Source organism: Nasonia vitripennis, chromosome 3 (assembly GCF_009193385.2).
Source record: "Nasonia vitripennis strain AsymCx chromosome 3, Nvit_psr_1.1, whole genome shotgun sequence".
Lineage (NCBI taxonomy): Eukaryota > Metazoa > Arthropoda > Insecta > Hymenoptera > Pteromalidae > Nasonia > Nasonia vitripennis.
Window position 1 is genome coordinate 7814875 of NC_045759.1, and position 26881 is coordinate 7841755.

The 26881-nt window shown below is 40.3% G+C and overlaps 3 protein-coding genes across 11 annotated transcripts in view; 2 read left to right on the forward strand and 1 right to left on the reverse strand.

Moving 5' to 3' along the window:
- Positions 1 to 111: 111 nt before the first annotated feature.
- Positions 112 to 13787, forward strand: LOC100122315 (zinc finger protein ubi-d4). 6 transcript variants are annotated; one of them, XM_032598578.1, is made up of 9 exons: positions 112 to 323; positions 402 to 511; positions 1012 to 1254; positions 1397 to 1602; positions 1727 to 1796; positions 3471 to 3626; positions 6752 to 7435; positions 10460 to 10572; positions 10724 to 13787. In XM_032598578.1, the coding sequence occupies exons 1-9, from the start codon at positions 241 to 243 to the stop codon at positions 10853 to 10855; spliced, it is 1797 nt and encodes a 598-aa protein (XP_032454469.1). In that variant the 5' UTR covers positions 112 to 240; the 3' UTR covers positions 10856 to 13787. The 6 variants fall into 6 exon arrangements, with proteins under 6 accessions (XP_032454469.1, XP_032454470.1, XP_032454471.1 ...); XM_032598577.1 differs by having other exon boundaries at positions 163 to 323; positions 1379 to 1602; XM_008215304.3 differs by having other exon boundaries at positions 163 to 323; positions 1379 to 1602; positions 7085 to 7435.
- LOC100122307 (iodotyrosine deiodinase 1) lies at positions 13532 to 17393 on the reverse strand. 3 transcript variants are annotated; one of them, XM_032598595.1, is made up of 6 exons: positions 16826 to 16956; positions 15430 to 16195; positions 14995 to 15196; positions 14692 to 14910; positions 14262 to 14578; positions 13532 to 14148 (listed from the first exon to the last, which is right to left on the reverse strand). In XM_032598595.1, exons 3-6 carry the CDS (start codon positions 15182 to 15184, stop codon positions 13963 to 13965), a joined length of 912 nt encoding a protein of 303 aa, XP_032454486.1. In that variant the 5' UTR covers positions 15185 to 15196; positions 15430 to 16195; positions 16826 to 16956; the 3' UTR covers positions 13532 to 13962. The 3 variants fall into 3 exon arrangements, with proteins under 3 accessions (XP_032454486.1, XP_001605909.1, XP_016839267.1); XM_001605859.5 differs by having other exon boundaries at positions 15430 to 17393; XM_016983778.2 differs by lacking the exon at positions 15430 to 16195.
- Positions 17003 to 26881, forward strand: part of LOC100122294 (ribosomal protein S6 kinase alpha-5) — a 34637-nt gene continuing 24758 nt past the window's right edge. For both annotated transcript variants that reach the window (XM_016983776.3, XM_032598576.1), the window contains exon 1: positions 17003 to 17790. In XM_016983776.3, the coding sequence (XP_016839265.1) occupies positions 17637 to 17790 (154 nt within the window). In that variant the 5' untranslated portion in view covers positions 17003 to 17636. The remainder of the gene's footprint in view (positions 17791 to 26881) is intronic.

Genomic DNA, 26881 nt, shown 5'->3' on the forward strand with positions numbered 1-26881 from the left:
TTTCCGGAAAGAAGACGCGCGAGAAGCGAATTTATGGATTTCGTACGTATAACTATACTGCTCTTCGTATACGCGCTCGTCTGACTAGCGCAGTACGATGCACACTCACACACGCGCGCGCGCGCACACGCGCACACATACAGAGCTCGAGCGGCTTCTGAGTTCTGCGCGACCGCCAACACACAGTGTACTCTGCGTGTACTCACGGCATAGTAGTCCAATGCTAGTCGGCGGCCCAAAATGACGGCAGTGTCCGCGCCTCCATCAAGCGTCCACTCGATAATTCAAGTCGTCAACGAGGCGAACTTAAGTAAAATCGAGAGGTGAGTTGTCGATTAATCCGTTCGCCGAAGTTTTCGCGAGTTTCGAGCCGATTTAACCGTCTCCCTCTGTGTCCGCAGCTTCTTCAACGACTCAGCCTACAGGGAAGCCATTGAGAACTCGTCCACCTACAACAGCCGACTATGCAGGGAACGCAGGTTACGGATGCCTTTTCTAGACTCTCAGACGGGTAAGCCTTACTTCGCTTTTCATTAGAACAAACTACTCGATATCCCTTCGTGTGTCCAAAGCCTGCTATGGGAGGTCGATGTGTCTTGTGCCACATAGACGCCGAGGACGGTGTGGCTGAAAAGGAGAGAGAAAGAGAGAGAGAGAGAGAGAGAGAGAGAAGCTATACCGCCGCCGCTGCTGCTACTTGCGGCGGTTTCGTTATATACCTACGTTTACGCTTGTGCGGAGGCGCAGAAAAATCTTTACGCGCTTGTTAACTCCACCGCGGACTTTGGAGCTTGCTCCGAAAATTTTCACTGTACTCTACGATACCTCGCCCGCGTGATTGACTCCTCAATGAACTCGGTTTTTGTTTATCTTTTTCTTCTTGTCGTGGCCTTGACGTGCCAAACATGCTTCTTTGTTTACGCCGATTTCAATGCGAACCGACCGGTTGTGCTTTATTACACTTGCCAATCAAAAGTGAATCATCGCTAATGCTCAAACTTGTTTTTCCAGGAGTTGCACAAAACCACTCAGCCTTGTTCATGTCCGCGAGGGAACGTCTTCCAGGTTTACAACATGGCCAAATATACACATATCCCAGCAAGAGATGGCGAAAGAAACGGAGACAGTACTTGATGCACTACTTCCACCCCAAGAGGGTAATCAGAGGTGACGTAGAAGATGGAGTCGAGTGCATCGAGAACTCTGGAATACCTGGAGCCAACGATGACAGCAAAGACTCCATTCCGTTAAAAGGTGACTTTCATTTACATTATTTATACTTTGAAATTCATTCAATCATAATCTTCATCTACTTACACAAGAATTTTTTTTTTCACCTTTTTTTTTTTTGAAACACAAATAATGATCGATCGTAAAGCTTTCTACTCGTTTCAAGATGAACATAGCAAAGATGCTTGGTTCTACGACGAGCAAGATATGTTAGATATGGATCCGTACGAAGAGCCAGATCCTGATAGTGATTTTGACTACGAAGAAAGTTACAGTAGCAAGAGGAAAAGAAGGAAACCTAGAGGAGGTGGTCATCATCCTACCAGGAATCATCCACCGGCGACCGACAGCCCAACGGGAAAAAGAACAAAGGTAAGATGTCTTATCAGATTGGATTGTTTTTTTTTTTTTTTCGAAAAATGAATTCGTCGACTAGATCGGTTTGAAGATATTCACAAACCATCACGTTTGATATACATTTTCGTTGTGTATACAGGGTGGTGGTCGCGGAAGAAAAAAAGTCAACTACGATGCCAGTGACTCTGATAAGCCGTTCGTTTGTGACCGTAAGTTTAACCATAGATACAACTACAAATGACAACTTCCTCTTATTTGTTTTTCTACAGTAATTATTATTACTCCGCTCGTTATACTGAACTATCAACCGAGCCACAAACGCACTGCGTCAAAGGATTTTATTCTGTTAATGTTGATCTACGGATGATTACAAGTTTCATGCTGTCTAGACTAATTTAAAACTTTCACTAATTTAATACTAAAGAAAACAAAGAATTATTTATCATAAGATGAAAAACGGACGCTCGAGGAAAAAAAAGATGAAATATTTTAGTAAATTGTATAGAGTAGTTTTGTAATGATATACAGCGACAGTTAACAAGTTATAATTATGACATAACTTCGCTCATTATATTTATTTGACATGTCCAAAAAATAATTATAATACACATAAAATATATTCACTGTTTTCATAGTTGAAATTTTCATTGATTGATCAATCAAGTATATAACTCTTAGTAGACATTAAAGTTTGAAAGCTCTAGTTGACTTGTTAAAACAAAAAAAAAAACGTTTTGCCAAATTATTAGATATTTTGTATAGTACAAAATAGTAATTAAAAAACTAGTAAAATCTTTTAACAAATCCTAACTCATAGAGAGTAGAGTATTTCCATTCCTCAAGTAATAAAAGTGCAAAAAACAATAATCATAAAACCTCTCTTATATCTATACAATAATTAGCGTAATTAAAGTAAAAATTAGAATAGCTTGTTGAAAAGAAATTCATGAAAAAGACTTTAGATTAACTCGAATGTGCCTGCCAATACGTTTACTTCTTCATAACGCTCTTGTTTAGAATTAGAAACTCTATTCAAAGGTATCCGTTGGTGGATTGTGAACGCAAGATTCAGACTTGCGTTTATTGTTTTATTTCTTCGAGTAGACGGTTTGGAATCTTTCTTTGCTTTGAAACGGGACAACTGATATAACAAGCAAAGCAAATTCTCTTGCTATTGCAAACGTCTAGTAGATATTCATGTGATAAACGCTTATCAAGTACCTAGATTCCGCCAAAGGTCAGACACCAAAGATGATAGAAAGAAATGAAATTTAATCGAACGTCTAACGAAACTTGCGCGACGCTCGCAGCCATCGACTATACCTTTGAAGACTGTTTACATACGCAAATAACCATATATACTATATACGAAAAGCAAGAATGTTATTACTTATATATAGCTCACCTTTGTAGCGAGCTGATTTTACCGTAGGTGTATTCGAGCATTTATTTAAGCCTTGCATCGTATTAGTTTTGCTTCTTGGGCTGGAACCCTTTCACTGCTTGTTCAACACGTAATAGATCGATAGGTGGCTAGGGATGTGTCCTCTAGTGCGGAAGGTGTGCAAGTGCTCTCCTGATGAAAATCCCGGACCTTTTTTTTCTCTTAACTTTCGTTAAACGGTCTCTGGAGTTTCCGAAAATTCACTTGAATCTTTGCGTACATCTTCCTTCGGAAGCCGTTTAACGATTCTCATCCACTCGCAACACTCCATCCAGTATTTTGTGCCAATTCCCGACTCTCTTACTGTCAGTCCAAAAATTTACTTTTTCTCTTTATTTGTAAACAAAACAACAGTGTACCAAAGAAAAGAAACACACACAAAAAATTAGCCATTGCATTAGGTGGTTTGCGGGAAAACAAGTACTTTGCACTTTTGCAGTATGCAGCGCACGGTATAAAACCAGACCCGGTCTGGTCTACCATTACGGTCATTCCCACTCTACTTCCTCCGGCGATCCTGCTAAGGAACTAAGTCCCAGTCCCGCCGATGTTGAATCTCGGAGCGTAGCTGACGCAGTTGCTTCGGACCAGCCAGGTTGGAGCCACAAAAAGAAATAAGCTCAATTTTCTCCTTTCTTTGAGCAGAGCGCTCCATTAATATCATTTTTTCATTTAACTTTTTTTTTTCATTTCGAAAATTACGTATTTTATACATTGTTATAAATTTTTTTTCTTATACCTTCTTGCCTTCGGACACGTTATTAATTACATCGGCTTTCATTGATTTTTTTTTATTTCATTATTAATTGTCACCATTATTTACACGTTTTATGATTAGTTTTTGAATATTGAATTCCTGCTCATGCGCTCGATATATTTAGATTGAACCTGTTTTTTCATCTTATTGCAAAGATATCTATCTATATATATATTTATATATAATATAAATTTAATAAATGAGCCTGTAAAAGAACAAACATGTGTATTGCAGACAGTGTTACATATTTAACAATGTTTAAATGGGATATTGTCACTATTATTATTACTATTTTTATTATTATTACTATTGCTACTATTATTATTATTACTCTTTTCTCATCGTATTGGCGATTTATCCAATTATTATTATACGTATATTGTTTTCTCTTTTTTGTTATTACTGAATATTTAAGCATCGCTAGTGTTTCTATATTCAGGGCTTGAAAATGTATAAGAATTATCTATGTACTGTTACCTGCAATAAGAGTTTATTACAAATCAAACAAAAATCCAGTCTTTATTTGATTCTGCATAACTAGCACTTCTGAGCCCTGTTTATATACTACTATACCTCAGAATTTTTCCAATTTTTTTACTATATCCATATACATTCTGAAAAATACTGGCCTTTAGCATTGTGCTGGTGAAAATTATGTGGCTTTGTGCAAAAAATTACTAGTTTCTGCAATCTTCGAGAAAATACATTACAATTTGTATGGTTTTCTTTTGCAACAATAATGGTCCAATTTTTCAAAACTTATACGGGAAAACCACGCGAAATTAGAATAAGACTTGAAAACAGAGAGATCCCAGCACATGTCTAACACAGTTTGCAATAGCATGATGCATCACCTTTCATATTGCACATACATATATTTTATCAGACAGAACACAACGAAAAAACTCATCTCATCCGATCGATCCATTAACACACACTCTTAATCAGTCTATGTATCAACAATTTTTTATATTTATTATCTCTATAGCGCTGCGAGTGTTTGGCGTGTGCGAGTGCTGTGCGTGTGTTTTTTTATTTCATTACTAATTATATAATTCATACAATAGTTTTGCCGTGCATCTCAAAGCTGCATGTTTTGTTTTTTTCTTCCGATCGACGAATCGTATAGAAACGATTAACAAACTTTTTGCTGTAGCTTCGTCGACGAAGAAAAAAACAAATCCTTTCAGCCTAATGCTAATGTCACTTTTTAAGTATAGAGTAAGTAGTAGTTTGTTTTTTCGAATTAGTAATCTTTCGCATCCAAGTTGGTTTTTACTAGATGCTTTGATTGTTTGGTATGTTTTAATTTTTTTTTTTTTTTTTTTGTAATTTGAGTTTTGTTTTAGACAGTGGTTAACGGTAATTTTTTGTCATTGGTGGTGGAATGTATTGAAAATGCACACCGTTATGCAAATTTGTATATTATAGTCGTAAATGAAGAAGTTTGTTTTCTCTTTTTCCTATATAATAATATACATAATCTTTCTCGTATACGCCAGCGATTCTGTTTTGATATCCATACATATAGTTTGAAAAATCACGTGTGAATAACAATGAAGAATAAAGCTAGCTCACGTTCCATAAATTTTTGGCCATTCGTAGATTTGATCGTTTCATGTTATATTCCTGCTAAATCGTAGTACACATTATATGATCGTAGAAGATGCCTTTTTACGTGTAACGTAGAATGTTTTTCATAACTCTCTTTAACATCGTGCGTGTACATACATTATCATATATATATATAAACTCTGGAGGAGAGAAAAGAAAAGCTAAAAATATAATTACCATATTTTTAGTAGCACTGTATATTGTCGCAATCTAATCTCACATAATTCTCTACTACCGGCATGTAAAATTAATCTGCACAAAAGTAAATTTAAGTAAGGTCTTTTTTTTAGTTTGTTCTTATTTTTCTTTATCTATATATAATAGAAGAGACTTTGAAGGAAAAAATAAATTATGATAATCACGATACATTCTTCGCAAAAGACGTGTGTATAATACGATTGACATTTGTATTCGATTTATATAGTTTCATATATGATACGCATACTATAAGCTACAGATATATGTACCATATATAGTTTTAATGATGCGAGTCAGCAAAAATTGGAAAAATATATAAAGCATATTGTTATAAAACGAAATTTTTGATTTTTTAGAACTTTCACACCCTCAGTCTCAGTCCATCGTGATTTAGTTATCTGTATCTATCGTATACCATGCTTTCTTCATACGTTAAAAAAAAGTACATCCTTGCGCCAAAGCAACGTTCCTTGTATTCGAGAATTGTGCAGAATTCTCGTGCGCATAGACGCTATGCGCGGCAGACGACAAGTATATATATGCCTCTGATAAATATGGTAATTGCACCGCGAGACTCTTATATTTTTCTTATCGATAAAATGTATAATTCAAAGCAAAACCGAATCGCCGGCTGATTATAATTTGCCTCTACTCAAGACTGTACAAAGCTCGACAAAAAAAGAACAAACATTGAGTAAAGGCAGTCGATTGAAAGCGAAAAATATATAAGAGCGAGAAAGAGAGAGGGGGAGAAAATCAAGAGAGAGAGAGAGAGAGAGAGAGAAAACGAGTCGCGGTGTGCATGCGAAAACTGGCCTCTATACTACCACTATATTGCTACTATTCATTATCATTATTATATTGTTATCTTGTTATCTCTTTCGATGTGTACTGCATATTGATTATTTATCGTAATTGCTGTTGTGACCGAGCTCGCGAGGTGTTTTCTTCTTCTTATCTTGAAAAAAAAAAATTAAAATCTTTTTGATTAAAAAAAAAAGAAAGAAAGAAATATTAAGTAAAAAGAAAAAAATGCTGCCGAGCATTGCTAGTAAGCACATTTTGTTATAAACGGCCTCGGTCGAAAGCAGAGTCTTTAAAAGAAAAAAGCGCAACATGTGGGTATGTGGTCGGTTTGTGTGTGTATCCAGGTGGTACGCGCCGGGGTCGTCAGAGCACTGCTACCGCTACCTCCTCTGCGAGCAGCACCTCGGGGCCCTCGGCAGCGGCTGCCGCCTCCTCTGCCTCTGTCTCCTCTATCTCAGCCGTCGTCGTCGGCCCGACGCCGCTGCTCGGCTCTGCTGCTGCTGCTGTTGCCGTTGCTGCCGCTCCAGATCCCTCGAGCTTTCAAGTCAGCAATGGCTTGGTGCCCGCCGTAGTCGCGAGCCAACAACAACAACAACAACAGCAGCAGCAGCAGCAGCAGCATCAGCCAACGGCCGAATCGAGCTGTGCAGCCGCTCCAGCCTCACCTACTGTCTCAGCTATCGGCCAGAACCAGAACAGCAAGGACGAGCAGCTTCACCGGCCGCCGGCAGCCCAGTCGCCCATGAACAACACCGGCTCCTCACCCAAGCCCACCGGCATGGATCATCAGCAGAACTCGCCGATGTCCCAGCCATCCTCGATGCTACCCGGACAGCCTGGTCAGCCCGGCGGTCAGCAGCAGCAACATCATCAGGGTAATCATCATCACGCCGGCGGTATGGACGGGAAGAAGGCGAAACCTGCCCAGCCGTCGCCCTACTGCGACTTCTGTCTTGGCGACGCGAGAGAGAACAAGAAGACAGGCGGCTCCGAGGAGCTCGTCTCGTGCAGCGACTGCGGCCGCTCAGGTAAGAACAATCATCTGCAGCAGCAGGAACGCCCGGAAGAGAGAACCAAGCGCAAATACACCAGGCGGACCAATAATCACAATTGAGTAGTGCCTGGTGCTTCTATTTTTTTTTTTTTTTTTTTTTTAATTTTTTTTCTTAACTAGACGAGAAAATAACGTGTGAGTGCGCGGTGAGAGAGAGACTGTTTCACGAGCTTTACGCTAGTCAAGGCAATTTTGACGAAATTTTATACCTTCTGGCTTTAATTAGGTTTTTCATTGAGAAAATAAAAATGTTGTCGTTGCGTGTACAAATTGAAAGACACACACACACAGAGAGATATCGCGGGCATTATGATTTCGTTATAGAATCTCGCGCCGTTGTTATCAGTAAAATCACACGTTAGAGAGTTGTAGTAGCTTGTATACTGTATTAAACGTATAACGATAACACATGACTATATTGCAGCTTAGAAAAGTTTTCTTGCTTCTATACTATTATAGTTTTACTCGATCGTTCTTTCATACACGAGATTCTTTTTCTCCGAGATGAAATGAAAGTCGATTTTCGAGATAACGCGCAACTGCCAGCTTCGTAGCATTATTTCGTTGAGTTAGTTTATATGAGCATTAAGTATTATTCACACGAAAAACTCCTCGAGAGCGATTATCTGAGTGTGTTACAGAGTACGTAGATCTCGCATGCGAAAAAAGAAAAATACGATGAAATCGTGTTTGATTAAATATTTCCAGTGCATACATTCAATCAATTTCACATAATCAAAATAAACTGAGAGTGAACATAGGTGACGAAAAAAGGGCTCTTTTAAGTGTTATGGAATAACAATTATAACCGACTTTTTTCCCGCGCATTTATAATTTTATATACATATAATGATATAAGCGTATATTTTAAAATCGTATACTTTTTTACATGACACTTACACGTGGATGTTATATATCATACGATGGTATATGCCGGTACGAACCTTATGTGTTCTGAAGACTGAAAGTTTGATTCACTTTTTTTTTAAGTATATGTCATTTTTTGTTCTGAACAAAAGAAACAAACGGAAAAAAGAGTAAAAACCGGAAAATTATAGGAGAGAATATTAATGATGGTAAAATTGGTCGAAACTGTAATTCGTGTGTAGGTATATAATATCAGTGGATTGTTCCGTTCAAAAAGCTAGTTTAAACTTTTCGAGCCCATCATTCGAGTGTAATTCAAACGTGACGGGAATTTCACGAACACGATGTGCCCTTAAACGATTTTAAAAAATGAAAATAAAAGTTGCACAGCACAAAAGCATATAATAAAACTTTGTTGACGCGCGATGTCTACGCGCGGGACTTTTGTATATAACCGTCGCCTTTAAGTAATTAAGTAATATAATTGCATTACGTTTCTTTTGTCAGGTATTAACAATTAAATTACACTTGAACAAACACTAAAGGCGGAGAAGCTCTAAGCTTTTATATACATGATAAACTACTCATATGTTTTTTTTGTGCAATCTCTCATAGCGCTTTTTGATAAACATGACAATGTCGAAAAATTGAAAAATTGTAGACACACGAGTCATGTGGAAATATACGCGACGGTGCGATATACAAAAGCGAATAGTTCCTCTTTGTTATATATATATATAAAAGTAAAAAGGTTTGTTACGTTAGACGTTTTTTAATCGAGCAGTATCCGAGGCTTATAACAATAGATATTATGAATTGTCATATTACATAGTCGCTCGTTTATATATCATTAGCAGCAGCATCAAATTTAACCCTTTGTTGGTCTGTCAAGTGCAATCCTCGTGCTTACTTTTATCGAAGTATACAAGTATATAATATATAATACACGTATATATGTTTACATCATTTGCAATACATATATATATATACATATATGATATGATTACGATAATATAATCTCAATAAGGTGCAATAGATACGCGTATAGCTATGATGTTTTTAGATTAGATTGATCGTACCAACAAAGGGTTGACACGCACTATCGACTATATACATTGGCTTCGTCGCTACTTTTCCTCGCGTTTGCGAACTTTTGTGAAAAGTCGAATATTTTGAATATTATAAAAAAAAATCAATTTTCAAAGCCATACTCGAAAACGCGCGGTCAAGTCGCTATTCGGAGCCACTACTCTTCTATCATCATCATAATCATTATTATTATTATTATCGATAACTTGTAAGCGAGTAACAAACAAAAAGAAGAAAAAAAAAAACAAGTAGTTTAGTGTTGTGTGTTGTAAATGCGAGTGTGTGAGTGCGATTAATCGCGATACGATGATGAGACTATCTATACATAAATTTATATAAATAATATGATTAGAAATATATATATATACATAATTGTGTGCTCGCGAGAATGAGAGAAAGAGAGAAAGCGTGTCGTGTATCTGCGACGTTTATATTGTGCTGCGCAAGAAAGAACGTGAACTATTCCAAGGTACGCCCTGCTATTAATTTAGACCACATCAACTGCTCCGATCGATTTTACAAAAGTGAGAAGCAAAAGAAAGAAAGAGCAAAAAAAGCATTGTTCGAAAGATATATATATACATACAAGAGCAAAGAAAGATTATTATGAGAAATAAAAAGACTTTTTGCTGAAAAAAACGAACACGCTAGCTTGTTGTCTTATTTTTCTGGACGTTAAGTGCTGAGGAAAGGTGAAAGACTCTTTTGTAAAGAAAAAAAAAGTGGCGGGCGCTTAAAAGATAATGAAAAATAGAATGTTTCGAACACAGAAAATAGAGATTCGGAATGCAACAATTTCCAAATCTTTAATAATCGAGCTGTCTCTGTAAATATCTCTGTGACTAAATTGAAAAGTCAATGTCTCTATATAGTATACATGATACAATGTAAAGCATAGCTTGGAGTTCACTGTTCTTCGGCACAAGATAAATGTCCTGGGCACCTTTTCATGAAATCTCGTCTCCTTCTCGATCCTTATTCATTCTATACTTGAATCTCTTGATCCCTGACGCTATGCGTCTCTTATGCCTTGCTGTTATAGGACACCCAACGTGTTTGCAATTTACCGCGAACATGATCGTTTCTGTACGCAAGTACAGGTGGCAGTGTATCGAGTGCAAATGTTGCTCCATTTGCGGAACCTCCGACAACGACGTAAGTATTATCACTGCGATGAGAAAAAAGATTATACGTAGGCATTGCTACTTACATTCTCATCGTTTCTTTCCTTCGACGCCTATCTTTATCACTTTCACGAATCTTATGCTAACACCGCGTTGAAAAACGATGAAATTGAAACAAACAGGATCAGCTGCTGTTCTGCGACGACTGCGATCGAGGCTACCACATGTACTGTCTGTCGCCGCCGCTGACGTCACCGCCCGAAGGTTCCTGGTCCTGTCGCCTTTGCCTCGCCGAGTTTCATCGTCGGGATTGAGACGCAACAGTATCAACGACAACACGCAACAGCAGCCGTCGAGACACGATTGCCGCACACGAATCAGCATAATATATATAGATTTTATAAATATATATTTCATGGAATTAGGAGAGTATTCGCGAGAGAGAGAGAGAGAGAGAGAGAGAAAACAGGAGGGACTTCTCGTTTTGTATAGGGAACGCCTGTGTAAATGTTTGTATGTAATAGCGTACGTAGCATCGCGACAACGACTAATGTATAATTTTGAAGCGCGAATATTTTCTTTCGTTGCCTTGGATATATATATATATATTATAAATATAGAGAGAAGAAACAGAAAACAAATAATAGCGTAGGGTTTACAGAAGCAGTTGTGTACTTTTAGGGGGACTGCTGCTGCTTGTAGTCCGCGAGTGTTGCTGATGGGTGCTTCTGTATCAATCTCATCGATCTATCCTTCGAAATTCAGTCGTGGCAGCTAGTTACTTATAGAGACTATAGGGTTGATAATTGTACATATAATATAATCGATAATCTTCGATCTGGAATAATCCAAACAGCGCGCGATATATGCAGGGCAACACTTGGTGCACACACACACACACAGATACACACTTACGCTCACACATCACCGAGGACGGGTCGTAACAATGACGCTTATAATATTCACAAAGAACAATCTGTCGTATACATATATACATACCTTCTTCGATGCATATACATTATATATATATATATATATATTCTTGTACTCTCGCATTCAATCTCAGAAAGCTACAGTTTGTTGAACATTACGTAAATACGTACTCAGTGAAATAGTTGAAAAACCATTGGTGCAACGTTTGTCAGACGTCTATATATCCATCTATCCTCTCAGGCATCCTATGATCTCAGACGACTAATAATTGTGCGTATTTTTTAATGAGTCTGCCGCGCGCGTTTCTCTCCTTTTGTCTGATGTCGACGTAGGTATATATTCTGGCCTCAATTATTAGCGAACAATCGATCGATCGGCCGATCGGATGCACATGTGTAACTTTGGCGCGTTGCATAAGATCGGTATATCTCTGATGTTTATTCTCGCGACTGTAAGTAAGCTCGGCGTGTGCGTGCACGTATTTTTTATTTTTTTTTTATTTTTATTTCAAGGTGGAGCCCTTCTCTTGTGAGTCGTTGGAAATCGTTGTCGCGCCTAACGTTGCTATAAGGAAATGTGGAATGAACTTTTTAGATTTTTTTGTTTCTTTTATTGTGTAGACTTACGTTTTAGCGCTATTCTTTCTGACAATATACCTCGATCATTGCACTCGATCTTATTGAATATTCGGGAAATTTGTATACGGTTGGAGAAGTGATATATGAATGATCTAAACAGCTGTGATATTTCTAAACCACGATGATTTTTTTGATTTACTACTAAAACAACCAGGTTTTTTTTAATGATTTTTACTAACAAGTCGTTTTTAACCCCTAGACTGTAGGACTGAAATTTCCATGTGATGCGTTGTTAAATTAGTAACTCGCGTATACAGTTTGTTCCACATTGTCAGAACCTCGGTCGCGAAACGACGAAAGATTCGAAGCTGATTGGGCTGCACCTTGGTAAAATAAGAATTGTAACTATATATAGTATATATATATATATATAACAATAATTAACTTCTTGCCTATCGTTGGGCGAGATTTTGATCTGCTCATACCTCTTGTAAATTCTTGTAATTCTAAGTGTATTATGTTGACAATAGCATTATGCGGTAGTTTTTAACCAAACGACTGAAAGTAGCCTGAACTATAAAAAGATTAATATCGATGAAACAGAGCATTTCCTTTTTTTATTGTAGAAAAATACTCTCCTAGTTCGCGTAACTTTGTACATCATTGTTGAAATTTCAAAATTTCGACACCCGTTTAAGCAAGCAACTTTGGAATAAAGTTTTATTTTCTATGTAGTCCGTTTTTTTTTATTTTTTTTTTATTTTTTTCTTGAAGAACGTGTGAAAAATTAGTGTAAATGTGCGTTAGGCGTCAATGGAATCGTGTAAAAGCGTGAAGATTTAATTTTATAGAATAACGGAGAGAACTCGTCACCAGAATCATCGCAAAGAGTTTGTTCCCTCATGAATTCGCGATTCCTTGTCGAATCGCGATAAAAAGCTGGTAAATTATTTATTTTATGCCTCTTTATAGTATTTATTACAGACGAAAATCACCGAATGAATTTCTAAACTGTATTTTTGCCTTGATTCTGTTGGCCATTTTCGATTGCAAGTGCATAATGTTTAGTGTGTCGTATAAAATAATTGCTCTAATGTAGTAAATAATGAAAAGAAAAAGAGCAACAACGTTTTTTAATCTGTAAGTACAGTGAAACTTTCTGATTTCTACACTTAATGACATAGAAAACAAAAGTCCCTCTCGGTAGCAGCATACGTGTAAGTCTAGTAATAAAAGATTATAACGAAACGAAGGAAGAACGAAAGCCATTTATGATAAAGCCAAGTTCTGCAACGATGAAAAAAAAGCGTGCTAACAATTCTAACGCCCCTTGGTTGTTTTAGCTCAGTATTTTTGTATTTTACATATAATATAATACGCGTATAACGAACGGAACGTCGTGTACTTAATGATTATTTTTTTTATTTCTCCTTCGTCACACTATCGTTGGCGACTATATATATTTGGTACTCGCGTAAAAAAAGTGAAATGCACGTTTCCTTTATTTTCATATATACATACGGTATCCGAGAGAGCTATACGGATCATTTATCAGTGCGTAGAGGTGAATTATAAAAGAAACGATGATAAAGATTGTGAATTGAATTGTATACACACGAATGAATTTGCGTCTCCGTTGATTCTAACATGCGTCCTTAAATATAATTTTTATACATGCTTATTTTTAACAATAATGTACGCAAATTTGAATAAACATTAGTTTATACAAACTGTATTTCAGCGCGTTTTTCCTCCTGCATACGCAATGCATTTCTCCGATCAAGCTGTCTCCCCAGAAAGTATAAAGATGCGTTTTCTCACTTACGAACAATGTATTTGTTAAAAATCTACATTTTTTATAAAAGTCAAACATGTCTTTTGTCGATTGTGAATCTCACGTCGCTTCAGCGTCACTCGAACTCGACGAGCACCTCGTCAAGGTCCTTTCTTTTCAGACCAGGTACCGTGGCATCTTCGGCCGGGTAACCAACGGGCAGCAGCAGAACGAGCTTCTCGTTGACCGGCCTGTTGAGCAGGACGCGTAGTGCCGGTCCGCAGTTCAGCGGCGTCGACGTCAGCGTCACCAAACCGGCGTACTGTATAGAACACGTCGTTAATACTTTGTTATAAGCCGACTCTTTTCGCGGCAATAATTACAATCGTTACTGCGAAGCCAAAATGGTAAAATGTACGTTTTAAGGATAAGCACCTGAATGGCAGTGATGAGTATGCCGCAGGCAATAGCGACGCTCATCTCCTTGTAGTAATGAATCTTCCTCTTTCCATTAGGAAGAAAGCCGTAATCCTGCTTGAAGACGAGAATGAGGTAAGGCGCCGTCGCGAGGTACTCCTTGCGCCAGTCGGTCTTCAGCGGCTGCAAATCGGTCGTCCACTTCTTGCCCATACGCTTGAGGTAGTTTATCTCCTCCTCGCGCTCGACGATCTCGCGGATGTTCTCCTTCACCGAGGGATTCGACACCACGACGAAAGTCCAGGGCTCGGTGTGGGCTCCGCTGGGGGAGGTTCCTAAAAATTCAAAGACACGCGACGTCGCCGATCTTGGCCTAATAGACTGTATACACGAGATTGATGTCAAGAGTCGCGATAAGCGCAGAAAATATAACGGAAGATAAGCTCACCCGCGGCTCTGACGATGTTGCGAATTACTTCGCGGGGAACTGGGTCAGGACTGAAGAAGCGCAGCGTACGTCTGGCGTCGGCTATCTCGTAAAATTCCAGCGATCTCTTAACGATCTCCGCCTCGGACGGCCTCTTGTACTCGAACTTGACGTGCTGCAGGTCCTTCGGTAAATACGGCTCGTCCTCGGGGCCGTCGGCTGTCTCGTACTCGTTGAACTCTGTCGCGGGTTACATAACGATTGCTAATTATTTTTCACTCTCGATCTCGCTCGGAAACTCGAGCTCGATAAGATATAACTCGCCTTCGTCCGGACTCAATTCCTTGCTGGCGACGGGCTCTTTCGAGACGATCGAGGTGCTCTTGCTGTAACGTCCGAGGATGAGATTGACGATCGACACCAGGACGACTGTCGCCAGGACGTAGTGGCCGTACTTGGCGAAAAAGGGGAAGGCGTCGAGGCCGGTCGCGATTTTCGAATCGGCCCGCTCCATCGTCGATGAAAACTGCGGAGGCAGAAATAAACGCATTGAAAAAGAAAGAAGCTCGTGAATAAAAACAACAACAAAAAAAAAAAAAAAAAAAAAAAAACAGCGCGCGCTCGATTATCCATTGTTAATACACGCATGTACAGCTCGGCGACTCCTTGACATCCTTCGGAGCATATTCAGGCTATCCTCGCGCGCGTTCGAAAATTAGTCTATGAAAAATAAGCGATTATTCTCGAATACACACTTACGTAGCTGAAGAAGCAGAGAAGCTGTGTCGGAGGCCGAAAACTTTTCTCGATGCGATGGTAAGCGAGAGCGTCGGTTGAGTCGACTGGATAGTCGCTCTCTCGCGACTTTTCTGGCCCCTGACTTTGTCTCTCCCACCGCGAATTCCCTCTCTTTTTCAGCCGATTCAGCTCTTGGTTAAGATTAAGTATATATGTACGCTCTTGAAAGTCTAGCGCGGGACTAGAATCGTCGATGGTGATGGTTATAATATACACATTGATGTGCGTCTGCGCTGTTTATCCGGCAAGATGAGAGTTGTGGAACCGGTGTTTCTGGATTATCGTTAGACCGATATGTGTTTTTATCCGCGTTAGATTAGCGTTTATCAATAAATCAATAACTTCAGAATATTCCAGCAGTTCGACAGCAGTCGTCGCCGAAAATTTTTTCATAAAACCCATCCCAATCGCGCTTAGCGCACAGAAGAAAAGAATCCGGCGAGTGCGTTGCACTGCCCGAAGGGGTGGGTGGGGGGGGGGGGGGACCCCTCGAAGAAATCCTGCCCACAGCGAAGGCTCTTCTTGGTCTCGTGCGTCCGGTGCCTGTTCCCTCCTCGAGCGCACGTGTTCCATTATAATATTCGGCTCGAGAGAGCTAACGCGCAGCTGCCGCAACAGAAGCCAGGTGTAGGTACCTCCTATACTGGCAGGTATGCGTATACCACACGCGGCAGGTCCGAAGGGGGATGTACGGCGATTCAGCTCTGATGGCCGCAGCTGAAAAAATCTGCGGCAGCCGTACAAAGTCTATCTTGCGATTTTAGGCGACATACGTTTGGCGTATGGTAGAAGTTGGATTTTTGGGAGGAAGGATGACATTTTTTAAGGGCTAAGTATGTGCGGGGCAGCGATTACTTCGAGATATAAGAGCGCGTGCACCTGGCTGTAATTTTTTTATATACGGTGGGGGTAATGAGTCGGGGCTATTTTCTGCAACCTGTCGGTACACATTATACGCCGAGTGTGCGAAAATCTCCTTTTCAACGTTTCATTCTCGACGATTAAATCGACTCTTTTTCGATCTAAAACTCCAATGACATTCTACTTTTTAAAAACTCATACTAAAACATCGCGCGTCGTAATCTCACCCCGATCAAAAAGCTTCGTAATTTTAATAAACTTGCAAGTCACACGCGAGAAAAACAATTCTGTCCACCCAACGTATTCTCACGTTCAGCTCGACACATTATATACCTGTATACATGTTACGAAGCCAATTGTTTACAAGCATCAGTAGAATCGGAATCCGTACTACGGTCTATTCAACACGTTCAATTAGCAAACGGAGCAGAACGTGTTCCAATTACGTAATTTACACGATCAATTATCGCACACCCCAATTAATAATTCCACATACCTATATATTATAACGCTTTCTCGAGCGACAAGTGACAACGACGATATCATCGTCCACTCTCCTCTCTATATACATATATAGCACAGAAAGATCTCCTATATAAGCTCAGTCTAGACTGCGACATTGGCAGCGCGCGCCGCGAGAAAAACGCGCGAGTGTCAGCGCCGCCGACGGTCATTTTCCGCCGCGCACACACACACGCCAGGCATACACATTACACAGCTCCTCTAATCCAAGAGCGAACATTATTCGGATATCTCTGTCCCGTGTCCATAGACTGTATCGCATAGCGACAACTCTCGTCTTCCCGGTCAGAGAGGCTCCACTTTATCGCTCAGTGTCCGGCGAAATGCGCGACGACGACGACGACAAAGCCAAGTACATATCTGCACCAGGACAATTCACTACGACTTCTCACACCTCATGCGCAGCAGCAGCCTGTCAAGACACTATTCTCGTTTGTAAACAGTGAGTGCAAAAGTGAGGTTATAAACGAGCTGAAAAAAGAAAGCCGAGGAAAAAAATCAAGACACTCACGGCTCTCCGTACTAGGAAACACCCACGAGTCTAGAGTAGCCTTCGGCTATAGCATATAATACCCACACACACACACACACGCGCGTGCGCGCGCGCGAGTTTCTAACTGTCTCGGCGAGAAATGCAGGCGCGAGATACGACGGAAAAGAGAAGTAGCAGTCGTGCAGCAGCAGCAGCAGCAGCTTCGACATAACCTTGAAAGCCGTGTGTGTGTGTGTGTGTGTGTGCGTGCGTGCGCGCGCCAAATCAAAAAAGAGAGGTGGAAGCTCTCAGCATGTCGTCGTCGTCGTCGTCGTCGTCGAGCAACATCAGTAGAAACCGAGGACATCAGGCCGAAACAGCCATGCAGCCTCCGCCTCCACGAGCTGCACAGACGTCTTCCTCGAACGGTGGGGACGGCACCAGTGTTACTCACGTACTGACTTACGGTGAGTTGTATACCTATGTGTATAATATTTTGTAACAATGTTTGTTTTGGAGATTATATACACTGCGCGCGATTGCGGCCAAATGTATCTTCTTCTTGGCTCTCGAGAGATTTCCGAGAAGCCGTAAACGAAAACGCAAACGTCAGATTGGCGGGTCGGAGTTTTTCTCTTTCCGCGAAGTGAGGTCTGGTTATTGCGCTTTTCATTGCAAGTGCGCGCGAGTGTAGTGCACCGATAAACAATTCGCTCTAACTAGCGCATTGAGCTATTAATCTCGTAAAGCGTGAGATTAATAGTAACCTGTGGACTATACGCAAATTACAAAGTTGATTCATTCTATTGATCGCAGATCTGTAGATTTCGATGGTATACACGATTAAAAATTTAATACAGCGACTCGAGCATCGAGGCTCAATCGTATATAACCAAACGCAGATCAGAAGCTCAAGTATATACATACACGCGTAAAATAAGCCGCACGAAACTCCGTTATATTTCGCCCAGGCAGATTACGATTTAATCGCTGCTTCACGCGATGCAGATAACAATAAATAACTTTTTCTTTTACCTGCTGCCTGTAACGGTATTATCACTCCGTGTACAGGTGTGCACGTATACACGTGTGCCACGCGTTCTCTCTCGCTTGCTCGCGAATCAATATAAAAGCATTGCTCTGACAGTTATCGACGTTTTTCTTTGTTACTTTGTACCTCGAGCAGAGTATACGCGTACACGTGCACGTGTATGTGCATTTCTCCCCCCCCCCACCCCTCGTCTCACTCGCTATCGCCTATTTTTTTGTGTCATTTTGTTTTACACTCTTTTCTCTCTCGGATTGGACGTATAACGCCGTCGTATATTCATTTTATATTCTTCCGACATACAGTTTCGCTCTCGTCTTTCCACGTGCTCTTGCTGGTATAGATTTGTGATTTCATTATTCTCCTGTGTGTAGCAGTACATTTTTGGAAAAAAAAAAAAATAACTGGCAATGAGTTTATCGAGTGGATTGTTTCACGTACGGAAACGTTTACGATCTGGCGTTTAACGAGGAACTTATCAATTTTTCATTGAGAGCTTGGAACTGGCGCATGGAAAATCGATACGATAAACCATCAGGAAGTGTGTGGAACGATGCTGGCCGAAACGATGATAATAGTTCTAAAACTTTACTTTACGAGATTAATGTAAGCGATTATGCCATACGTTCGGTTGCGAAGCGAACTAGTAATCTTTGTTAGATTAGACTTTGGTCATCTGGTTTTATACTTTTAATTGTGATTCACGTTAGGGATGTAAACAAATAAATAGTTATGGGCAACGTTTCGTTAATCTGTTGCAATGCTCAGAGTATACGTTTCATCGATTGTTTTTGTTTACGTGTGAAATGTGTAACGAAATTTCCACATCGAGACCTGCAGAGTTATAGGAAAGTTTTTAGTCGAGTCTTGTTTAAAAGGGATAATAAAACCTCTTGTTTCACTATATCAGGATTTATGACGGCTGATTTGCGGTATCGGCATTCGTTCGCAAAGTATTACATAGTTCATACGGCTCTTTTTCTATAAAAAAAAAGATACATTCCAATTCAACGAGTTGGACATTTTCGAATCTTGCGGTTTTACTGCATATAAGTTTCACTGATCTGGGTTTTATTCGAGCTTTACAGTTTCGAATCTGTGTGTAGATGTATCAGATATAATATAGGTCAATGGTTTCACGCCCACACAATCATTTAGAGAAGAGTCCAAGTATTTAACAGTACTTGAGAGTGAACGATTGTTGTTTATTAAAACATACATAACTATAATTGACCTACGTCTCCATATTACGAATTGCTAAATCTCCAAGAACACCTCGAGGAGTCGAGCACAGATAGAGAGAAATTCATCAAATCGCAATAAGCGAATATTCGCAGTCATGAGCGTCGACGTTCCGTGATCGAACCAAGTGGCTGGCTCACTTTCTCCAGGACGTTCGGAAGCGGTGCGCGCGCGAGAGACAAAATCAATCGATCGGAAAGTCGCGCGCGCGGAAAACGCCGATAGCTGGAACTCAGCTATTTTCGTCGCTCAGCTATTTCCGAATCCACAGTATCGATGTAGAAGTTTGGGGATATAATTCTAATTGCACCTCAACATACAAAATGTTAATGTAAATCGCTCGCGAAGGAAATACGCGTGTACACCGGCGTCTAGTTGGAGTATGATAATGTGTTCCAACGGCGTAGATGAAAAAAATTTGCCTTATGAATTGCATGTTATTATGGCACTGCTGCACGTGTAACGCGTGATCTTTTTTTCTCCTTCTGTGCTATACATGCGGCGCTCGCCGGAAGTTACAACTTTGTGAAAACTTTTCGAAACTGTTGTAAGTGCAGCAGTTATTTTATATTCAATTACGGGAGAAGTAGAAACACTAAACTTTTATTATCGTTCACCTATTATGGATTCAATTTCGTCTTTATTATTGTACACTGCAAATCGCAATTGTATCGCAAACGCTTGTAGGAGATCCAGAAAATGTCTGTACACGTAGAAGACATTGTCACAGTCGTCGCTATTGCAACGACCAATAATATAGCTGCATATCCGCGCACGCGAAAGCCTCAGAAATGATTATTATGCCGGTTTTTAAATACGTTAAAAATAGCGTTGGCGGTGCATTGCTTCTTGCGCGTGTGTGTGTGTGTCTCGGAAGTACCTTGAAAACGAAAAGAGAAGAAAACGATATATAATTAATCCATATGCATAATAGTAAAACCTAAAAAAATATCAAGCTATGCAATTTAGCCAACAAATTTCTACGAACTTCCAAATTTGCCAAATCACCTTCCATAGGATTGTCTCAATATGTACGCAGGGAACATCGTGAGATGTCGTATTCGTATAGCTCGCGCCTCGAAAAAACTTGACTCGAACGTGGCTCCTTTTCCCTCGTCGCCAAGAGTATACGCGAGAGAGGAGCCGAACGACCTTGGCTTCGTTTTCAAAATTGATTTAGCGAGTGCGAGACTTTTATTTTAACCGTGAAGCAGCAGCGATTCACGTCTGTGTTCCGACCTCCTTAATTTCATTGTGCGCACGTATTCATACAATACAAAAGTATGAGTGGTTCGTCGTCTCTCACTTCCTCGGAAATCGGCTGCCGTCACTTGTACGCATAGGTGTGTATGTGTATGGGAGTATAATACGCCGAAATTTCTGTAACTGGTTATGTGCGAGCTGCGTGTGTTCCATAGAGTTAACCGACGAGTTTTAGCGGCTCTTTAACGCGCGTTTCTTTTACGTTATACAGATTTGTAATTAGCATATCAATTTTTTCAGACGTTATTTATACTTTTTAATTTTCGTTTATAAGTGCCTGCACACGGCGAAACAAGTATAGCGACGGATTTAACTCGGAGAGTCTAATTAGCATACGAGTGTACATTAGAAGTGCTTTAAAAAACTCATTCGAGTCTCCCTTCACCGCATTCGCTTATAAACCAATTCGATCTCGCGCTACTATTTTTCTCGGATTCTTTAGAGCTGCTTTAAATAAGCTTTAGATAAATCCGCATTGAAATCTCGACCCAAGCAGTAGGTATAGAATCAAATATAATTTTGTTTGTGTCAGACGGGCTCGAATGATTCGATCATTGTGTCCGAATATGAGAAGCTTTTTATTTTTCATAAAGTTTGAAGATAGCGTAGTCTAACTCTATAAGCGTATATACTGCATCGTGGTGGACTATACAACCGCAATGCGACCGCGGGAATGAAGTCGTTACGAGCGCGCGCGTTGCGACTTTCACCCGAACCCGGAAAAATTAAAGCGATTCTGCGTTTTGACGTACCCGTGACAGTCAAAAAACTTTATAACTTTGACGTTCCTCCGTTGATTTCTAAAAATTCTTCAGCTAATGGAAAATAGAAACAGTTAATTGTGTTTGTTGCCGCATGAAAATCAATTATTAGAACGAATCGAAGTTTTGCTTGCTTTTAATTGATTTGCAAACCGAGGAAAATCAATTCAAATCAAACGTTGAATATCGACAGTAAAAAGTGTATAGAAGCGAAAATAAACATTGCAATTAATATTGAAAACGGTCGTTATATTCTCGTTACTGAAAAACGATCCGACGTGATGATTGCAGAAGACAATCAATTTTTTTTCGTCATCGCTGCTATAGGATATTTCGTTGCTTGCATCAATTTTCAGTGCGTATGCGCATATCTGTAACGCTTGCGAGTGCATTATAATGACGTCAATGAAGATCCGTTGAATAACACGAGTATACATGGAGGTTCGTTCGAGTCGATTCTGTCGCCAAGCCATCTCGAATTAGTGAAAACAAATTTGTTAGTATTATGTTTTGTACAGAAATTTAAAGGACGTGATCTTTCGACTCTATTTCCAATAGCGTTAGGACAAACATGCAAAATGAGAAAAAAACTAGCTCTTATGTATACACGAACTACGCGAAATCCTAGGTGACTTGGAGCTAAACATGTTATTCAAAAAGCTTCTAATGGCTCGCCAGCGGCAAACACGCTGTTTGCTTCAGCACAATTGTATCGTCCTACGAACGTACTTTCCGTCGTACAAAACATCGGTCGTCTCTCGAATCTGCGCGACTTTCAGAATGAATCACATGGCACAGCTAAAAACATAATATTCACAAATTGACCCCCGAGGATTCTCTGAGTCAGCGGTATTGTTACGGAGAAGATAAGGATTTTCTATCTTCTCGGTTCAATGGATTTTTGCATTTTTCAAAACAAATGTGACAGTGTAAACGCGATATTGCGATATAGCGATTTCCATAAGCGAATGATTTTTCAGTGCTCAGTTTTTGCTTTCTGTTTTAGACTTTTATTGGTAAAATTTTTCAAAAACGCTTCGTGGAAAAGCATTGATATAGCGATATACTGAATTGTAATGAGGAAGATTTTGAGCTTTATGGATCAAAGTATAAAGACTGACCAAGTTATGCACACATTACGATAGCACCGCTGGGGGCGCTTTATTCATTATTCAAATTGATAAAAGCTATGTAGTTTCGCAAGTGTGAGCTTATCAAGCTAGATTTATTGCTGCTTAATCCTATATAACATTCTCTCATTTTTACAGTGTGTATAATAACAATTTCTGCGCGTTGTTTCGATTGCTCGAAAAGTATATTCAAACGCGACTATACTTTTTTCTCTACTTTAGTGGAGCATAAAAGCATTTTAAACGAAATTTAGTATACAGTGTGTATACTCTCCCGGTTGAAAACGACGGCGATCGCTGCGGGGACTTAAAAATAGTCTACGAGATTCCAGAGATATTTCACTCGGTTCAAACATCCGAATTTAAAACTAAAGGGACAGTAGAGGGTGAAATGCTACAGCGCAAAGTTAATACAAAATCAGACGCAGCTGCAAATTAACGCATTCGACCTTATACTCTATTATAATTAAAACGCCATAAATTCACTCTGAAATTCCGGCGAACCTCATACTATGTCCAATATAAAATATTTAATCAAGTAAAAAAGTGCGCACGCGAGAAATGTAAAAAAAGCTCAATCGATACACCCAATGTTAAAACGAATCAAAAGAAGACATTCGCTCCTTTTTTTTCCATCTCTCATAAAACTCTATACAGGCACATGGCCGCAAGCGCTTGGAAACACGAGCTGCCCAACGCACGAGACATATCCGAAAAAGAGCTGCTGGTGCTGCGCACGAGGCTCGGGCTGCGTGTTTTCCAAATCAGCTGATATAACCGCGGCAGTGGTGTGCGTATAATAGGCATTGCCATTCAGGAGGGGGTGGGGGAGGAGGAGGAGGAGAGATCGAGGGGAAGTCGGCGCAGATACGCGCTGGCTCGTTGAAGCGATTGTTATATTTGCCTTGCGTGGACGATCATCGTCTCGCTGCGAAGAACTAAGTATGCGATGTAGTCTCTGTCTCTCTGTCGAGGAGAGTTTTAATGCTCCGAGACGTTTGGAGAAAGAACGCCCAAGTTTTTTTCTCTTCTCTCCAGCGAGTAAATGTTTGATGAAATTGTTCTGCAGGTCGATGCTAATTACTCTAATTGGTCTGATTAAAGTTTTTAACGAGTTTTGAGTAATGCTCCGTTGGCATTCACGCTAGTGCTTGTACTGTGTGGAATTGAAAAGTGGTTTATGGTAGTCTGTGACCTAAAAAAAACTGGCTTTTAAACTTACCCGGTATATTACGGATTCTTATTATCAGTGGAAATTCAAAGGCTGTCAAATACAATGGCGTCCTCGCGCTGCTTGAAAATTCAACAGTAACCTTTCGTAATGAATACCCAGTACGAAATTCTTTCGGGCGCGTAGATTAACATTCATTTGTCATCGCAACCGTTACTTCCTGTATATCTACATACACGCTATACAAGATTTTTCTTTAGTAATATTCTAAAATAAAAAAGAACCACACGCTATACCAATTCTCTTCAACGTACGAGCTACCCATAAGAGATAACCACTTGTACACCAATATTCCGTTTTATATGTATAAAACTATATCACGGTTTCGCAGATAAACGTTCACTCTCATCAGTGTCTCGTATTTTCATTGCGTAACATCGTTTGAACAATGTTTATCAAATTTTGTAAGACGTCTCTCTCAGACTCTGGGCGATGTGTGTGTGTGTGTGTGTGTGTAATATCCAACAATGTACTTCCTCTCTTTCGCTCAATCGCGTATACCCACCGACAACAAATATAATTCACGTCATACGCAGAATATACAGTACGTCACTTTCAGCTCAGAATTTTATACCGGCGAAACAGTTATACTTATTAAACTAAAAATTCTTCCGACTGTCTTACGAACTACTCCGGCACCTGATTATCCAACCTACAAACGTGTGCGTTCACATGCGCGCACACATTCCTTCCGACGAAATTTCTCTCTCTCTCTCTCTCTCTCCCTGCGAGTACGAGAGAAAGAGATTGCATGAAAAATCGTAATCCTCGGCGGCGGCCTACCTTCACCTCGTTAAAAAACCAAGATCCTCGAAGCCGTATAGCGATCGGGACACACGAGCGAACGCACGCCTCGACACGTGGTACGTATAGCTGTAGGTATGTACCTATATATATATATATATATATACACACACACACGGTTCTCTCGCCCTCGGCAACACACTGAAGACGGAAGAGAGGTGCTCGCGCCTGCGCGCGACGGCAATTCGAGCGCCGTTTGCTTCACGTTCTTATAGTGCTTTATTATAGCGTAGAGTGTCCCTTTAAAGGCCTTTAAAAATCTCGATTCACGAGCATGCGAAATCGATGTGCAGGTATACGAACTAGGATATGGTCTATTTGCACGATGGCTTATGGATTTTTGTAACCCAAGCCGGAAATACGAGAGCAGACGACGATGTCGACTGTACGTCGTTTATATAAAAGGCGTCGAGACGCGCACGTGCGCACGTGTTTTCGAACAATATGCGTGTGGGGATCTGTGTGTACGTGAGGTTTGGCTATAACATATGTTGGATGTGCAAAAAGACTTTGTAATAATAACAGGTCGAAGAAAATTTGGCCTTTTAATCTTGCCTGTGTTGTTTATTATTGCGATTATTTAACGATCGTATGCGCACTCGGGTAATTTCGCGACAAAAATTACCGTTACAGATTTGCGTTTGCTAATTTTAGGATGGAGTAAGTTTTACCGTGTCAAGATAGCCTGGTTTATACACCATCCCATATGTTTTATTATTTGATATCATTTCAATTATATACACAAATAGAAAATGTTATAGGTATAGAATGCCTAAAACCTAATCCCTAATTTTACCATTCAGTTTTCAAATTATAAAAGCTTAAACGCTCGTGAAACACATCGCAGGAAAAGGAATCTGGAGAATCGAAGAGCTGCAAGCGTACCCGGAGAAAGTGAAAAGCCTTCTCTATACTATACGGCACGCACTCCGCACGCGCATACACGTCTGCGTGTATGTACCGTTGCGAGCGCGAATCCGATTCTCCCGCTGGAATGTCTCGCTCTTTCTCTTCTCGTTAACAGCCTCGTAAACAGCCCCCTTATTTCGACTCGAAAAATATGAAGCTTGAATCTTAAAATTTACGCGTTTGAAAACAAAGCTCCGAGTTTACAACAATCGCAAAACTCCAATCAACGATGAAAGCGTACGAAAAGCCATGATACGCGGCTTATAAGTACAGGCAATGTGTGTTAAACAATACGAAGCAAACGAGGGACCAACGCGATGCTCGAACTCGCATACGTTATATTATAATTTATCTACCAGTTTCTTTTTCCCGCCTGACGTAAAAATGGCTCGTGTTCGTGCGTATACGCGACAGACGCTAAGCCGCATCGAATATGCAGTCTCGCTTATGAATACATGCATCGGTATCTGCGCGAGTTACGTAATTTCAGGCTGTAATTCAGCAGCAGCGGCAGCAGCAAATAGCGCCTAACGAAGGGAAAAAAGTCCAGGGTTGGCAGCCATGGGAGCAGACGACAACCTTCGCTAAGAAAATATATGCGACAATGTCGCTGATGCGCTGGTTGAAATGAGTCGTCGCCGTAGCGCTGAAAGAAATGTCGAAGTGATACGCGCGCGCGATCGAGTTGGAAGGGGGAAGCACAGGAAGGGAATCCCCAGACTCCGTTACGAAATTCATAATATTCCCTCTCCTTTCGCTCGCTTTCTCTGAAAAAGGGGGCCGTCGGCGCGCCGGGACAACCCCCTCCGCGCGCGACGCTCGACGACGGGCCTCATTGCGGAGATATATATATATATATATATATATATATATATTGTGTGTACGTGTTGTGTACCGAGTGCGCACTCTCGGTGTATGTATATATACTCTTATAATGATGAAACTTTGACGGTGAAACAGCGAATTTTGAAGATTAGATATGGCCGAGACTATTAGCTGGTATGCTATACTATTCCTGTATCCGGGGATTCCTCCTGCGCTTGAGTGTTTTATAATTGGCGCTACCTACCGCTGCGACAAACGGCTTTGAATATATAGCACGTGAAGAGTAAAAGTCGTACACGAGAGGTTCTTTTGCAACAAGTGTCAACATTGCACGTCGAGGATAAA